Source organism: Schistocerca gregaria, chromosome 2 (assembly GCF_023897955.1).
Source record: "Schistocerca gregaria isolate iqSchGreg1 chromosome 2, iqSchGreg1.2, whole genome shotgun sequence".
Lineage (NCBI taxonomy): Eukaryota > Metazoa > Arthropoda > Insecta > Orthoptera > Acrididae > Schistocerca > Schistocerca gregaria.
In genome coordinates, this window is record NC_064921.1 from 753487593 (window position 1) to 753503544 (window position 15952).

Genomic DNA, 15952 nt, shown 5'->3' on the forward strand with positions numbered 1-15952 from the left:
ATTAAATTTTCGTCTCCCTTCACTATCTGAATAATTTCTTTTATTTCATCATACATTTCTTCAGTTTCTTCATCATCTGCAGAGCTAGTTGGCATATAAACTTGTACTACTGTAGTAGGTGTGGGCTTCGTATCTATCTTGGCCACAACAATGCGTTCACTATGCTGTTTGTAGTAGCTTACCCGCATTCCTATTTTCCTATTCATTATTGAATCTACTCCTGCATTACCCCTATTTGATCTTGTGTTTATAACCCTGCAGTCACCTGACCAGAAGTCCTGTTCCTCCTGCCACCGTACTTCACTAATTCCCACTATATCTAACTTCAACCTATCCATTTCCCTTTTTAAATTTTCTAACCTACCTGCCCGATTAAGGGATCTGACATTCCACGCTCCGATCCGTAGAACGCCAGTTTTCTTTCTCCTGATAACGACATCCTCCTGAGTAGTCCCCGCCCGGAGATCCGAATGGGGGACTATTTTACCTCCGGAATATTTTACCCAAGAGGATGCCATCATCATTTAATCATACAGTAAAGCTGCATGTCCTCGGGAAAAATTACGGCTGTAGTTTCCCCTTGCTTTCAGCCGTTCGCAGTACCAGCACAGCAAGGCCGTTTTGGTTAATGTTGCAAGGCCAGATCAGTCAATCATCCAGACTGTTGCCCCTGCAACTACTGAAAAGGCTGCTGCCCCTCTTCAGGAACCAAACGTTTGTCTGGCCTCTCAACAGATACCCCTCCGTTGTGATTGCACCTACGGTACGGCCATCCGTATCGCTGAGGCACGCAAGCCTCCCCACCAACGGCAAGGTCCATGGTTCATGGGGGGAGGAGGCTGAACCTAGGTGACTGAAATGCTAATCGCTTCAGAAGAATATACTAACGTACATGTCCTCTGAAAATGAAGTTTTGACTCTAGTCATTCAAGGTGTAATGTTTTTTTTCTGAACATAAGTGTAGCAGCATATTCTTCCTCACATGAAGCTGATTCTTATAACTTTTTAAGTAAGCGTTGGCTTCTATCTTCAATAGTCTGTCCGTTAAGGTTTCGTAACGTTTCTGTTACACTCTTCTGTGGGTCAAACAAACGTGTCACCATTAGGGACTGTCCCTCATTGTATATGTTCAACATCCCCTGTTAAATATACACACAACAAAAAAGTTTTTCATCACCTCGGTTCCGAGAGTTCGGAACCTGTACAGAAAATTGGAATAGAGATCAACATAAACATCATTTCTGTTCTTTTTATTGCTCATGAAAACCACACATTGCATGTTGTACCACCATACAGCGAAACCTTTAGAGGTGGTGGTCAGATTGCTGTAGACACCGGTACCTCTAAAACCTAGTAGCACGTCCTCTTGCATCGATGCATGACTGTATTCGTCGTGGCATACTATCCACAAGTACATCAAGGCACTGTTGGTCCAGATTGTCCCACTCCTCAACGGCGATTCGGCGTAGATCCCTCAGAGTGGTTGGTGGGTCACGTCGTCCGTAAACAGCCGTTTTCATTCTATTCCAGGCATGTTCGATAGGGTTCATGTCTGGAGAACATGCTGGCCATTCTAGTCAAGCGATGTCGTTATCCTGAAGGAAGTCATTCACAAAATGTGCACGATGGGGTCGCGAATTGTTGTCCACGAAGATGAATGCCTTGCCAATATACTGCCGATATGGTTGCACTATCGGTCGGAGGATTGCATTCACGTATCGTACAGCCCTTACGGCGCCTTCCATGGCCATCAGCGGCGTACGTCGGCCCCACATAATGCCACCCTAAAACAGCAAGGAACCTCCATCTTGCTGCACTCGATGGACAGTGTGTCTAAGGTGTTCAGCCTCCAAACACGTCTCTGATGATTGTCTGGTTGAAGGCATATGCGAATTTCATTGGTGAAGGGAACGTGATGCCAATTCTGAGCGGTCCATTTGGCGTGTTGTTAGGCCCATCTGTAACGCGCTGCATGGCGTCTTGGTTGCAAAGGTGGACCTCGCCATGGACATCGGGAGTGAAGTTGCGCATCATGCAGCTTGTTGCGCACCATTTGAGTCATAACACGACGTCCTGTAGCTGCACGAAAAGCATTATTCAACATGGTGGCGTTGCTGTCAGGGTTCCTCCGAGCCATAATCCGCAGGTAGCGGTCATCCACTTCAGTAGTAGCCCTTGGGCAGCCTGAGCGAGTCATGTGATCGACAGTTCCTGTCTCTCTGTATTTCCTCCATGTCTGAACAACATTGCTTTGGTTCACTCCGAGACGCATGGACCTTTCCCCTCGTTGAGAGCCCTTCCTGGCACGAAGTAACAGTGCGGACACGATCGAACCGCGGTATTGACCGTATAAGCATGGCTGAAGTACAGACAACACGAGCCGCGAACTTCGTTCGTGGTAGAATGACTGGAACTAATCGGGTGTTGGACCCCCTTCGTCCAATAGGCGCTGCTCATGTATGGTTGTTTACATCTTTGGGCGGGTTTGGTGATATTTCTGAGCAGTCAAATGGGCTGTGTCTGTGGTGCAATATACACAGTCCACGTCTACCTTCAGGCGTTCTGGGAACTGGGGTGATGGAAAACTTTTTTTGATGTGTGTATGTGGTATTCCGCATACATACACTGCCCTCCATAATTTTGGAAACACCATGCTGCGTATTACAACGGAGCAAGATGGAAGTGAAATTTCCTGGCAGATTAAAACTGTGTGCCCGACCGAGACTCGAACTCGGGACCTTTGCCTTTCGCGGGCAATTGCTCTACCATCTGAGCTACCGAAGCACGCCTCGCGCCCGGTCTCACAGCTCTACTTCTGCCAGTATCTCGTCTCCTACCTTCCAAACTTTACAGAAGCTCTCCTGCGAGCGCACACTCCGCTGCAGAGTGAAAATCTCATTCTGGAAACATCCCCCAGGCTGTGGCAAAGCCATGTCTCCGTAATATCCTTTCTTCCAGGAGTGCTAGTTCTGCAGGTTCGCAGAAGAGCTTCTGTAAAGTTTGGAAGGTAGGAGACGAGATACTGGCAGAAGTAAAGCTGTGAGACCGGGCGTGAGTTATGCTTCGGTAGCTCAGACGGTAGAGCACTTGCCCGCGAAGGGCAAAGGTCCCGAGTTCGAGTCTCGGTCGGGCACACAGTTTTAACCTGCAAGGAAGTTTCATATCAGCGCACACTCCGCTGCAGAGTGAATCTCATTCTGGAAAGATGAAAGTATTCTACGTGAGTTATTGGTTAGAATACGGAATAGCAAGCTCAAATAACAGTTAATAATGACACTTACAGTATTGTACACTTAATTACTGTACATATACATACATATTGGAACATACTAGTATTGCTTCGTTTTATGTAAACCGACGTTTCCTGCCCAAGCAGTTCTACTAAACACGCCAGGTGGCGCGAGTAGACCGCATGGCTATGTTGAGGTACCATGTTTACATTTCTGTCCACTTGTAGTTGCGTTTGCATAAAGGTATAACACGCCACGAAAGTGATTGAAAATGGCCCCATAGAGCCAGATTACTAATGAATCACGGGTAATGATAATCACTTTGCACCAACAGTGTCCGACAAACAACAAAGAAGCTAATGATTTCCGTCAGGGGCGTTGTCAGAACCATACATCGGCATCGAGAAACAGGCTCCTATGGAGATCGTCCTCGCTCAGGAGCGTCTACGAAAATATCAGAACGCCAGGAGAAGTATTTGGTAGTGCCCAGTAAACGTAACAGATTAAAAACTGCCCGTGAATTGACTGCTGAACTAAACTTCTGAGATCATCACTCCCCTAGAACTTAGAACTACTTAAACCTAACTAACCTAAGGACGCCATACACATCCATGCCCGAGACAGGATTGAACCTGCGACCGTAGCGGTCGCGCGGTCCCAGACTGTAGCGCCCAGAACCGCTCGGCCACTCCGGCCGGCTAACATGTTAAGACATCTGGTTTGCGTCTGATTGGGAAAGGGTTTGTCTTGCAGCAAGACAACGACCCGAAACATACTTCTCGCTTGTGTCAGAAATATATGAAGTCTTTAGAGGTTCGTAAAATATTGAAAAACATGGAATGGCCGCCCAAATCCCCTGATTGTAACCCAGTCGAGCTGCTATGGGATGAATTGGACAGGAGGATCCGAAAACGGGAAATCATGAGTGGATCACCATGAATGCAGCAAGAATGGAGATTAATTCCAACTGAAACCTGGGCAAAATGACGCAGCGTATGCCGAGAGTGCGCAAGGCACTGATGAAAGGAAAGGGCGGCTATTTTGAGGTATCGAAAATTTAGTTGTTGCATCTTCCTGTGTATTATTTGAGCTTATTAAACATTTGGAAAACAAAATGCATATTTATACTGTGTTTCCTTTCCATTGTCTATAATTACTAGGTGTTTCAAAACTTACGGGGGGTAGTGTACGGGTGTCCTAATATTTTTGATCTGAAACCGTATATGCTAGTCGGTTGTGTCCAATAGCCGCAGTAAGATGGTTAGCCTGGGAGAAGTGACTCAATGTCAGAAAGCAGCCATCGTGTTTTGTCGTGCGCGTGGCCAACCAATGAATGAAGTTCCCCAATTTGTTTGCGTATTGACGAGGACAGTCCATCGTATCTACAAAGATGGTGTAACATTCGCAGTCACGTAACACTGCGTAAATGCAGTGGTCGTAAAAAGAGGTTGAACAGGAGCTGAGTGCCACCCTTTCCAACAACAACTGCTTTGAAGCCAGACTGGAATTGTCGCTGGTAGCGAGTGCAGAGACATCTCAATCAGTTTTCAAGTGAACACTGTGCAGGTAACTGCATGCAATGGATTAATATGACGTCTAAAATGCGGTGTATGGAGGGGTTAGTGCAGGCTGGAACTGCTTATGTAATGTTTTAGGGGTACTTTTCGTACCATGCCTTGGATCGACTTATTTATGTTGTATTGACCAAGTAACAGTAGGTTTATTTCAAAATACTCTGTGTTCTATAATTTCCAAATCCCTGTAACGTTTGCACTTCTCTGCTCTGAGCATTCTGTACTGCCTAGTAAATCACTAAAATGAACTAGATAGTGCGCGAATAATGAAAGTAGCCGCTGACATGACTGAAATGATTCCGTATTGTATGCTAGCTCGTGCGCGTTTAGGCTGCTCGGTGTCAAATGCCGAGTGTAGTTAACGTATTGTAAACGCTTCTCGATAATAGTCAATACTAGGAAGGCGCGAAGGTTCACAAAAAATTTTGGGCTGTAAAACCTTCTGGCCTAAAACTAACGAGTGCCAGAGGCTGACATATTCCCGCAACACGTTTTTGGCTGCTGTAGTTAATGCTGATGACCATGATTTCATACAACTCGAGATATAGCAAATCTTTCAAATAATCGGGACGTCATACCTGAAGTTTCCTTCTCTTCTTCATCCAGTTAGCTTTTGAGAACCAAGTGATTGCACCAGTTCACAAAGAAGTGGATACCTTTTACTGCAGGAGCTCACCCGATGCTGCTCTCCTTCTGGTCTACATCATTTACTTTGTGAAGAGTACAGGCCGGGAAACGGGTTGGTTAATCCTTAAAGAAGACTGGTAAATACAGCTTATATTGTTGAGACCCGGTTTTCTCCAATTATGTTGGTGTACATAAATTCCATATCTCGCTTAAAACACCTTGTGCGCATCACCTGCACCCGAAGAATCATTTAGGAAGGCACTAATTCAGTGGAAGGAAGGACGCAAGTTAACAGTTGAATGTCCCGTCAGCACCGCGATTGTTATAGGCGGAGCACAATCTCGGCTTGCCAAAAGATGGGAAGGGAAATCGCCCGTACTCTTTTCAAAGGAACCATGCAGACATTCGCCTGGAGCGATTTAGGGAAATCACGGAAAACCTAAATCGGACGAGGATTTGAACCGACGCCTTCCCGAACGCGCGTCCAGTGTGCTGTCTACTGCGCCACCTCACTCGTTTGATTCACATTATCTGCCATCACGACGTACTCTCCGACAACTGACAAAACAGTTATAAGTGAAAGTTTACAGACGCCTGTTAAAATACTTCTACCATGTGGTACTTCACTAATTAAATACCAGGATACAGAAACACTGCTTCGGAGTCATATCATCAGAGCATTCTCCACTTTTGTCACTTTCTACACTTGCATTCGTGACGAGATGGCCATCGGCTGGTATCTGTACAGCTCCGAGAAAACCACGCATCAGGCTAGCGAACAAGGTCCAACTTACCACCACAGCAGCGAGGAAAGGCTCAGGGCAATGACTTAAGCTTTTTCAACCACTGTCCGATAACGTCTAACCCTCTAAGTAATCTACACCATTCACGAGCCTGTAAGATAGTCTGTCTGTCTGTTTGAACACGCTTCTTCAAAACTACTAGACGAGTTCTCATGGGGAGTCCGTAGGTAACTTGAGCATAGTCTGTGGCACCGTAAAGGCTTTAATTGATCAAAATCGAACCAAGGAGAATCAGATGTCGTAACTGGAAGTTGTATCCATGCTAGTATTTAAATCCAAAAATAACTCTTTTACGATTTCAAGACTAACCCGCAGAACTTATTTTGACGAAATTTGAAACCTGAGGAAGACCATACACTATGTGATCAAAAGTACCCGGACACCCCCGAAAACATACGTTTTTCATATTAGGTGCATTGTGCTGTCACCTCCTGCCAGGTGCTCCATATCAGCCCCCTCAGCAATCAATGTACGTCGTGAGAGAGCAGAATGGAGCGCTCCGCGGAACTCACAGACTTCGAACGTGGTTAGGTGACTGGGTGTCACTTTTGTCATACGTCTATACGCGAGATTTCCACACTCCTAAACATCTCTAGGTCCACTGTTTCCCATGTGATAATTAAGTGGCAACGTGAAGGGACATGCACAGCACAAAAGCGTACAGGACCACCTCATCTGTTGACTGACAGAGACCGACGGCAGTTGAAGATGGTCGTAATGTGGAATAGGCAGACATCTATCCAGATCATCACACAGGACTTCCAAACTGCGTCAGGATGCACTCCAAGTACTATGACAGTTAGGCGCGAGATGAGAAAACTTGGGTTTCATGGTCTAACGTCTGCTGATAAGCCACATATCACGCCGGTAAATGCCAAACTTCGCCTCGCTTGGTATAAGGAGCGTAAACATTGGACGATTGAACAGTGGACAAACATTGTGTGGAGTGACGAATCAGGGTACACAATATGGCGATCTGATGGCAGGGTGTGGGTATGGCCAATGCCCAGTGAACGTCATCTGCCAGCGTGGGTAGTGCCAACAGTAAAATTCAGGGCGGTGGTGTTATGGTGTTGTCGTGTTTTTCATGGAAGGGCCTTGCACCCCTTGTTGTTTTGCGTGGCACTATCACATCACAGGCCGACATTGATGTTTTAAGCACCTTCTTGCTTCCCACGGTTGAAGAGCAATTCGGGGATGGCGATTGCACCTCTCAACACAATCGAGCACCTGTTCATAATGCATGATGGAGTGGTTACACGACAGTAACATCTGTGTAATGGACTGGCCTGCACAGAGTTTTGACCTGAATCCTATAGAACACCTTTGAGATGTTTTGGAACTCCGACTTCGTGCCAGGCCTCACCGACCGACATCAATACCTCTCCTCAGTGCAGCACTCCGTGAAGAATGGGCTGCCATTCCACAGGAAATCTTCCGGCGCCTGATTGAACGTCTGCCTGCGAGAGCGGAAGCTGTAATCAAGGCTAGTAGTGGGCGAACACCTTATTGAATTCCAGCATTACCGACGGCGAGCGAAACGAACTTGTATGTCATTTTCAGCCAGATGTCCGAATGCTTTTTATCACATAGTGTAGGCTATTTTAGAAAGCATGTTGTACAAGCTACGTATTGATTTGAAGAGTACTACACGAATTATGGAAACATATTTACTCTTTGAATAAGCTGTTTACTCTTTGACTTTGGTTTTTATTGTATTAGTGAAAATGCTTTTATTGGTTGAATTGTGTTACGTGATACGATTCAAAGTAACGAATGCAATGCTTATAAAGCCTTCATGGTGTTTAATGCACACTGACACACTGTTTGCTGCATAACGTGCACGTTGTATAACGTATTACTACTTCAGTAGCACGATGCAGAGATGCGCGCTTCTGTCCGTGACCCTCTGTATGCATTGCTCCGTAGCTACGTTGCGCATGTCGACGCATCGTTCGTTGGAACAGTTTCAATTGGGGAGAGCGAGACGCACATCACGATTATGCTTACCCGAACAGGAAGACACGTAATGCTATTGCACGTACAGTAGCTTACTTACTTACCATGACTCATGTTAACAACAATACTGATAAGTGAGAGCAGATGCAGGTAACAGCTAGCGCCACCATAAAAGATAAAACATTTGTTCGCACTATCGAAAGACACTCCATATGAAGTTTGGCATATTTCGCTCGTCACAAACAGTCAAACTTTAATCATATTATTGGTGAAAATTGGCAATTGAACATAAATAATGAAAAATGTGAGGTCGTCCACATAAGTGCTAAAAGGAATCCATTGAACTTAGATTGCACAATAAATCAGTTAAATCTAAAGGCAAAAAATTCAGCTAAATACCTAGTAATTAAATTACGAACAGCTTAAATTGAAGAGAACACATCAAAAATGTTGCGTGGAAGGTGAACCGAAGACTACTTTATATTGGCAGAGCACTTACAAAGTGCAACAGATCTCCTAAGGAGACTGCCCACACTACGTTTGTCCGCCCTCGTTTTGAGTACTGCTGTTCGCTGTAGGATCCTTACCAGATAGGATTAACGGAGCACATGAAGAAAGTTCAGAGAGTGGCAGTACGTTTTGTACTATCGAGAAATAGGGGAGAGAGCGTCATGGAATTGATACAGGATTTACGATGGTAATCAATAAAATAAAGGCGTTTTTCGTTGCGTCAGAATCTTCTCAGGAAATGTCAATCACCAGCTTTCTCCTTCGAATGCGAAAATATTTTGTTGACGCCGACCAACATAGGGAGAGACGACTATCATAATGGAATAAGTGAAATTAAAGCTCGCGTGGAAAGATACAGGTATACCTCTTTCCACGCGCTGTCGGACAATGGAATAATAGAGGATTGGGGTGAAGGTTGTTGGATGAGCCCTCTTACAGACACTTAAGTGTCATTTGCAGAGTAGCCATGCAGATCTAAATGAAATTTGCATGGGGACAAATGACATTTATTGGCATGAAATAACTGCAGCGAAATTTGTCACATTTATCGAACGCCAACGTTAGCCATCTGATGGCTTGACACCCTGGCATGAAGTCTCTCTCTCTCGCTCTCTCTCTCTCTCTCTCTGCAACGAACAGGTTCACACTCAGTAATCTACCACAGTCTCCGAGGACACAGGAAAGTGCTAAGTAGGACTCCACACCTGGGTCCTGGAACGCATTTCTCGTTCTCTTAGTCTTGGGTATTGCGCTAAGTCATTTGGTTGATGACGAAGAATAACCTATTCCCGACTTCTGACGTACACACGCCAGCCGTGGTGGCCGAGCGGTTCTAGGCGCGACAGTCTGGAACCGCGCGATCGCTACGGTCGCAGGTTCGAATCCTGCCTCTGGCATAGATGTGTGTGATGTCCTTAGGTTAGTTAGTTTTACGTAGTTTTAAGTTCTAGGCGACTGATGACCTCAGAAGTTAAGTCCCATAATGCTCAGACCCATTTGAACCATTTTTTTCTTACGTACACAATGAAGACGACACCGCCCCTCCAGAGGCCACTCAGACTCTCCACCGCACAGTGGCTGTTGGCCAACTGCCCGATTTCGGAAGCTCCCTACAACTCGCGAAATGGTTCAGCAAATAGGGTTTTTAGCCAGACAAATTAAGGAGCAGAATGTAGAAATTTTCATTGGCCATTCCCATCACCCGCTTACTTGCCGCCCTTCTGTAAGGTGCAGCACCCTAGTGGAACATGAAGAACTTTTTCTGCAACAGCCAGCTTGGGGAATTTCTCTCCGTGTAAACCATCCTAGTCGGCTTCAACAGGAACCCGTATAGAAGCATTAGCAAAAATGCAGCTCATCTTCTACAGGCCGAACAAAAAGCCCCATTCTCCTGCCGCCGGAAACTGGCTGAGACGGATAAGACTCTTCCCGCAAACATAGCGTCATTCTGACGTCACACGCAATATCGCCGACTGCAGGAACTCCTAAGGACGTTTTGACAAGGAACAGTATGAGTGTAAGATCCACTCTCAGGTTTCTGCCTAACCACGCAATCGGAAGTCGCCACATATGCGGAAATAAGGAGTCAAATGCTTATGACAAGGAAAAAAATTAATTTTGTTGCTGCTAGATTTAGTCGCTACAACTTAAGCTGCCGTCTTAGGTTCCTGTTTAACCACACATTCAGAAATTGCTAAATATTTGTGGCATTCTTCATTTTCTAATCAGGGAGAAATGTAAATAACAATAAATATTGCTGAACTTACTTCTATTACATTCATAATAAAGTCCCATGATCTCTTAACAACGCTGACATGAAATAAAAAGTGTTTGCATGTGGCGAGATGCAAACCTACAGCTTTTGACTACAGAAATCATGATGTTATCGATTACTCTAGTATTCTGTCGTGTAAAATTAGTCTCCTGTCTTAGTTACCATGGTAACTCTTGAAGGCTTGTATGACTGACGCGTTGTTAACTGAGATTTTAATTACATTGCTGACGCGACTGTGATAAATTTCCAGTGTTTAGTTACCCTGAAACGGAATACTGCAAATTATAACACAAGACGGTTTCATGCTTAATTAGTAAATTATTGACTATTCCAACTCACTCCTGAGAGAACATTCTTATATGAAGGCATTAACCGACGATATTTAATTATGTGACATTTAGTTATAATAATTGTAATAAATCATTCCAAGAATGACGCGTATTTTATAAATATTGGCTATATGTGCATGGAGTCTTGTGAGATGTCCATATCGAACGCTAATTAAAGTCCACAGCAGCCCTTGCTTCTGATATTGCGCGTGACATTAAAATGACGTCACATATGCGGGAATTGTTATGAAACGAGCGGTGCCCGGCTGAGACTATTACAATGCTGAAAGAGCACTTGAGCTCTTGGACATCTAGGAAAAAATGCGCTACAATTGTGGCAGGCACGTCGAGTGCACTTGTCTGTTGTACTCACTTTGCGCACCCCAGGCAACAGCTTCTTAAACTCTTCGAGTCGGAATTTTTAGGGCCGCTGCACATCTCGTTCGAGTCGACGTCGCCGCCGTAGAAAATTAAACGGTGCGTTTGGCGCAAGGTTCAAATAGCTCCAAGCAGTATGGGACTTAACATCTGAGGTTATCAGTCCCCTACACTTAGACATACGAGGGTGAGTCAAATGACAATCTTAAACTTGTAATAACAAATCGAAATTTCGCGTCGTTATCCTGTGAGTTAGTAAGCGTGCTACAAACAGCCTGCAGAATGGCTTGTAGGTGGCAGCATAGTGCAGATACACACATACCGCCGCAGTATCAGTATAAAAATGGACGTCCCACTTGCGACTTGCACCAGGGAAGAACAGCGATCTGTAGTTCGGTTTTTGCGTAAGGAAGGTGTGAAACCTATTGAAATTCATCGACGAATGAAGGTTCGGTATGGTGATGCACGTTTGTCGCAGCAGAAAGTCTACGAATGGAGTAGGAAGTTCGCAAATGGTGTGACTTCAGTGGAAGATGCTCCTCGTCCAGGTCATGCAGAAAGAGTTGTGACTCCACAGAACATTGCAGAAGTTGAAGCCATAGTGAAGGAAAACCGCCGAGTGAGACTTAATGACATTGCAGTTTTTTACAGATTAGTCATGGATCAGCACACCACATTGTGCATGATGTGCTCCAGTTTCACAAAGTGTCTGCAAGATGGGTGCCACGGCAGCTGACTCCTGAAATGAGAGAACGACGTGAACAACCTCTTCGGCGCCTTGAACGAGAAGGTGATGGCTTCCTTGCAAACTCGTTACTGGGAACGAAACCTAGGTTGACTTCCACTAACTGGAAACGAAGAGAGCGAATAACGAATGCCGCCATTCCTTATCACCAAAACAAAATAAGTTTCGAACAGAACCATCAGAAGGGAAGGTTATGCTGACTCTCTTTTGGGACGATAAAAGCGTCATTTTGGAGGATTACCTGCCTACAGGGACCACTGTCACCAGTGTATCATCTGTGGCCTGCAATCAAATCAAAGCGACGTGGATTGCTATCAGCAGGTATCCTTTTGGAACATGATAAAGCAAGTTCCCACACTGCCCGTACAACAGTTGCAAGAATCACAGACTTGCATTTTGAGTGTCTTCCTTATCCACCATACTCACCAGACCTTGCCCCCAAATGATTTCCATATGTTTGGACCACTCACAGACGCAATGGGATGAAAGATGTTCCGTTCTGACGAAGAGGTACGCCACGCGGTCCATGAGTATTTGCGCGGATCACTAAAAGAATTTTTCTGAAGGAATTTATGCACTTTGTAAGCGCTGGAGAACTTGCATTGAGCGTGGGGGAGATTATGTTGAAAAGTGATACAGTTTTGTACCACTTCTGCACAATAAATAATATTTTAAAAAATATATTAAGGTTTTCATTTGACTCGCCCTCGTACTTAAACCTAACTAACCGAAGGGCATCACACACATCGATTCCCGAGGCAGGGTTCGAACCAGCGACCGTAACAGCAGCGCGCTTCCGGACTCAAGCGCCTAGAACCACTCACCCACAGGGGCCGGCTTGGCGCAAGAAAGTACACTACTGACCATTAACATTGCTATACCACGAAGATGACGTGCTACAGACGCGAAATTTAACCATCAGGAAGAAGGTGCTCTGATAGGCAAATGATAAGCTTTTCAGAGCATTCACAAGAGGTTGGCGCCGGTGGCGACACCCACAACGTGCTGACATGAGGACAGTTTCCAACCGATTTCTCATGCACAAGCAGCAGTTGACCGACGTCACCTGGTGAAACGTTGTTGTGATGGCTAGTGTATAAAGGAGAAATGCGTACCATCACATTTCCGACTTTGATAAAGGTCGGATTGTAGCCTATCGCGATTACGGTTTATCGTATTGCGACATTGCTGCTCGCGTTGGTCAAGATCCAATGACTGTTAGCAGAATATGGAATCGGTGTGTTCATGGGGGTAATACGGAACGCCGTGCTGGATCCCAACGGCCTCGTTTCACTAGCAGTCGAGATGACAGGCATCGTATCCGCATGGCTGTAACGGATCGTGCAGCCACGTCTCGATCCTTGAGTCAACAGATGGGGACGTTTGCAAGACAACAACCATCTACACGAACAGATCGACGACGTTTGCAGCAGCATGGACTATCAGCCCGGAGACCATGGCTGCGATTACCCTTGACGCTGCATCACAGACAGGAGCGCCTGCGATGATGTACTCAACGACGAACCTGGCTGCACGAATGGCAAAACGTCGTTTTTTCGGATGAATCCAGGTTCTGTTTACAGCACCATGCTGGTCGCATCCGTGTTTGGCGACATCGCGGTGAATGCACATTGGAAGCGTGTATTCGTCATCGCCATACTGTCGTATCACCCGGCGTGATGGCATTGGGTGCCATTGGTTACACGTCTCGGTCACCTCTTGTTCGCACTGACGGCACTTTGAACAGTGGTCATTACATTTCAGCAGAATAATTCACGACCGCATGTTGCAGCCCTGTACATGTCTTTCTGGATACAGAAAATGTTCGAGTGCTGTCCTGGCCAGCACATTCTCCAGATCTCTCATCAACTGAAAGCGTCTGGTCAACGGTGGCCGAGCAACTGGCTCGTCACATTACGCCAGTCACTACTCTTGATGAACTGTGGTATCGTGTTGAAGCTGCATGGGAAGCTGTACCTGTACACGCCATCCAAGTTCTGTACGACCCGATGCCGAGGCGTATCAAGGCCGTTATTACGACCAGAGGTGATTGTTCTGGATACTGATTTCTCAATATCTATGCACCCAAATCTCATGTCAGTTCTAGTATAATATATTTGTCGAATGAACACCAGTTTATGATCTGCGTTTCTTCTTGGTGTAGCAATTTTAATGGCCATTAGTGCAGCTCTTATCAATTGTTGTGAGGTGTCGTTCATTGTTCTGTTATGTTTGTTACCCAGTATGCCAATACAAGATCCGGCGACATTGTGGGTGCACTGTGTGCAACGGCGCCCCCTCGACTCGGCTGTACAGAAAGGTTTCCGCCGTGCCGACAGGAGCTGGAGAGCACGGCGGCGGACGGCCCTTCCCCGGACATCGTGCAGCCGCCGGCGGGCTTCGCGGACTCCCCGGAAGGCCCCCGCCAGCAGGCGCAGCAGCAGCAGCAGCAGCAGCAGCAGCCGCGCCTCTACAAGAAGGCGGACCGCCGCTTCCGGTCGGAGGAGCGCCACGGCGAGCGACGGCACGCGCACTCCACCGGCCGCTACCGCTGCGACGGCGCGCGGGCCAAGTCGGAGGAGCGGGGACGCGGCCGCGAGGACCGCGTGCGCCTCAGGTCGGTGTCCCTGCTCTAGCTGCCTCCTACATGACAAACTATGGGCGACTGTCTACATGCCGAGTACCAGGAGCTGAGTTCCGTCTCCCTACCACACATTTCCTTGTAAGAGGCCAACCGCAGACCAGTAGGAAACGGTAGCTCTGAAGAGTGTGACTGCAGCCTCTAGAACTGATCTCCCTGTTTCACACAGCCTCATACACTGTCTGACTGAAAACGTGAAGCAGCCAGAACACGTGGTCGGCTGCCTCTGCAGGTTCTACACCTACATCCATACTCCGCAAGCCACCTGACGGTGTGTGGCGGAGGGTACTTTGAGTACCTCTATCGGTTCTCCCTTCTCTGCTCTGTTCAACAAGATGATATCAATAGGACAAAGAAGGTTTCATCTGCCGTCAAAGGCAATAAACATCTATCATAACAGTATACTGGCACCTATAGCACGGCACGCATCCAGTGTGTGGGCCCACAGGCTAGCTCTGGTGAAGCCTGCGGCTGCTGTTAGGCGAATACAGAGGAACGTTCTGTTGAGATGCATTGGTACATTCAACACAAGTCCAACAGATGCACTGTTGGTAATTATGGTTCTATGTTCGCTAGACATGATAATAAGGCAGCACGCAGCCTCCTACTGGCTGCGCAAACAAAACATTGACAAGGTGGAAAATATACTCCTGAAAATTGAAATAAGAACACCGTGAATTCATTGTCCCAGGAAGGGGAAACTTTATTGACACATTCCTGGGGTCAGATACATCACATGATCACACTGACATAACCACAGGCACATAGACACAGGCAACAGAGCATGCACAATGTCGGCACTAGTACAGTGTATATCCACCTTTCGCAGCAATGCAGGCTGCTATTCTCCCATGGAGACGATCGTAGAGATGCTGGATGTAGTCCTGTGGAAAGGCTTGCCATGCCATTTCCACCTGGCGCCTCAGTTGGACCAGCGTTCGTGCTGGACGTGCAGACCGCGTGAGACGACGCTTCATCCAGTCCCAAACATGCTCAATGGGGGACAGATCCGGAGATCTTGCTGGCCAGGGTAGTTGACTTACACCTTCTAGAGCACGTTGGGTGGCACGGGATACATGCGGACGTGTATTGTCCTGTTGGAACAGCAAGTTCCCTTGCCGGTCTAGGAATGGTAGAACGATGGGTTCGATGACGGTTTGGATGTACCGTGCACTATTCAGTGTCCCCTCGACAATCACCAGAGGTGTACGGCCAGTGTAGGAGATCGCTCCCCACACCATGATGCCGGGTGTTGACCCTGTGTGCCTCGGTCGTATGCAGTCCTGATTGTGGCGCTCACCTGCACGGCGCCAAACACGCATACGACCATCATTGGCACCAAGGCAGAAGCGACTCTCATCGCTGAAGACGACACGTCTCCA

The 15952-nt window shown here is 46.6% G+C and overlaps 1 protein-coding gene across 1 annotated transcript in view; it reads left to right on the top strand.

The window, feature by feature from the left end:
* Positions 1 to 15952, top strand: part of LOC126335960 (uncharacterized) — a 1093560-nt gene that overhangs the window by 940880 nt on the left and 136728 nt on the right. The window contains exon 24 of the mRNA XM_049999436.1: positions 14269 to 14546. Within this exon, the coding sequence (XP_049855393.1) occupies positions 14269 to 14546 (278 nt within the window). The remainder of the gene's footprint in view (positions 1 to 14268; positions 14547 to 15952) is intronic.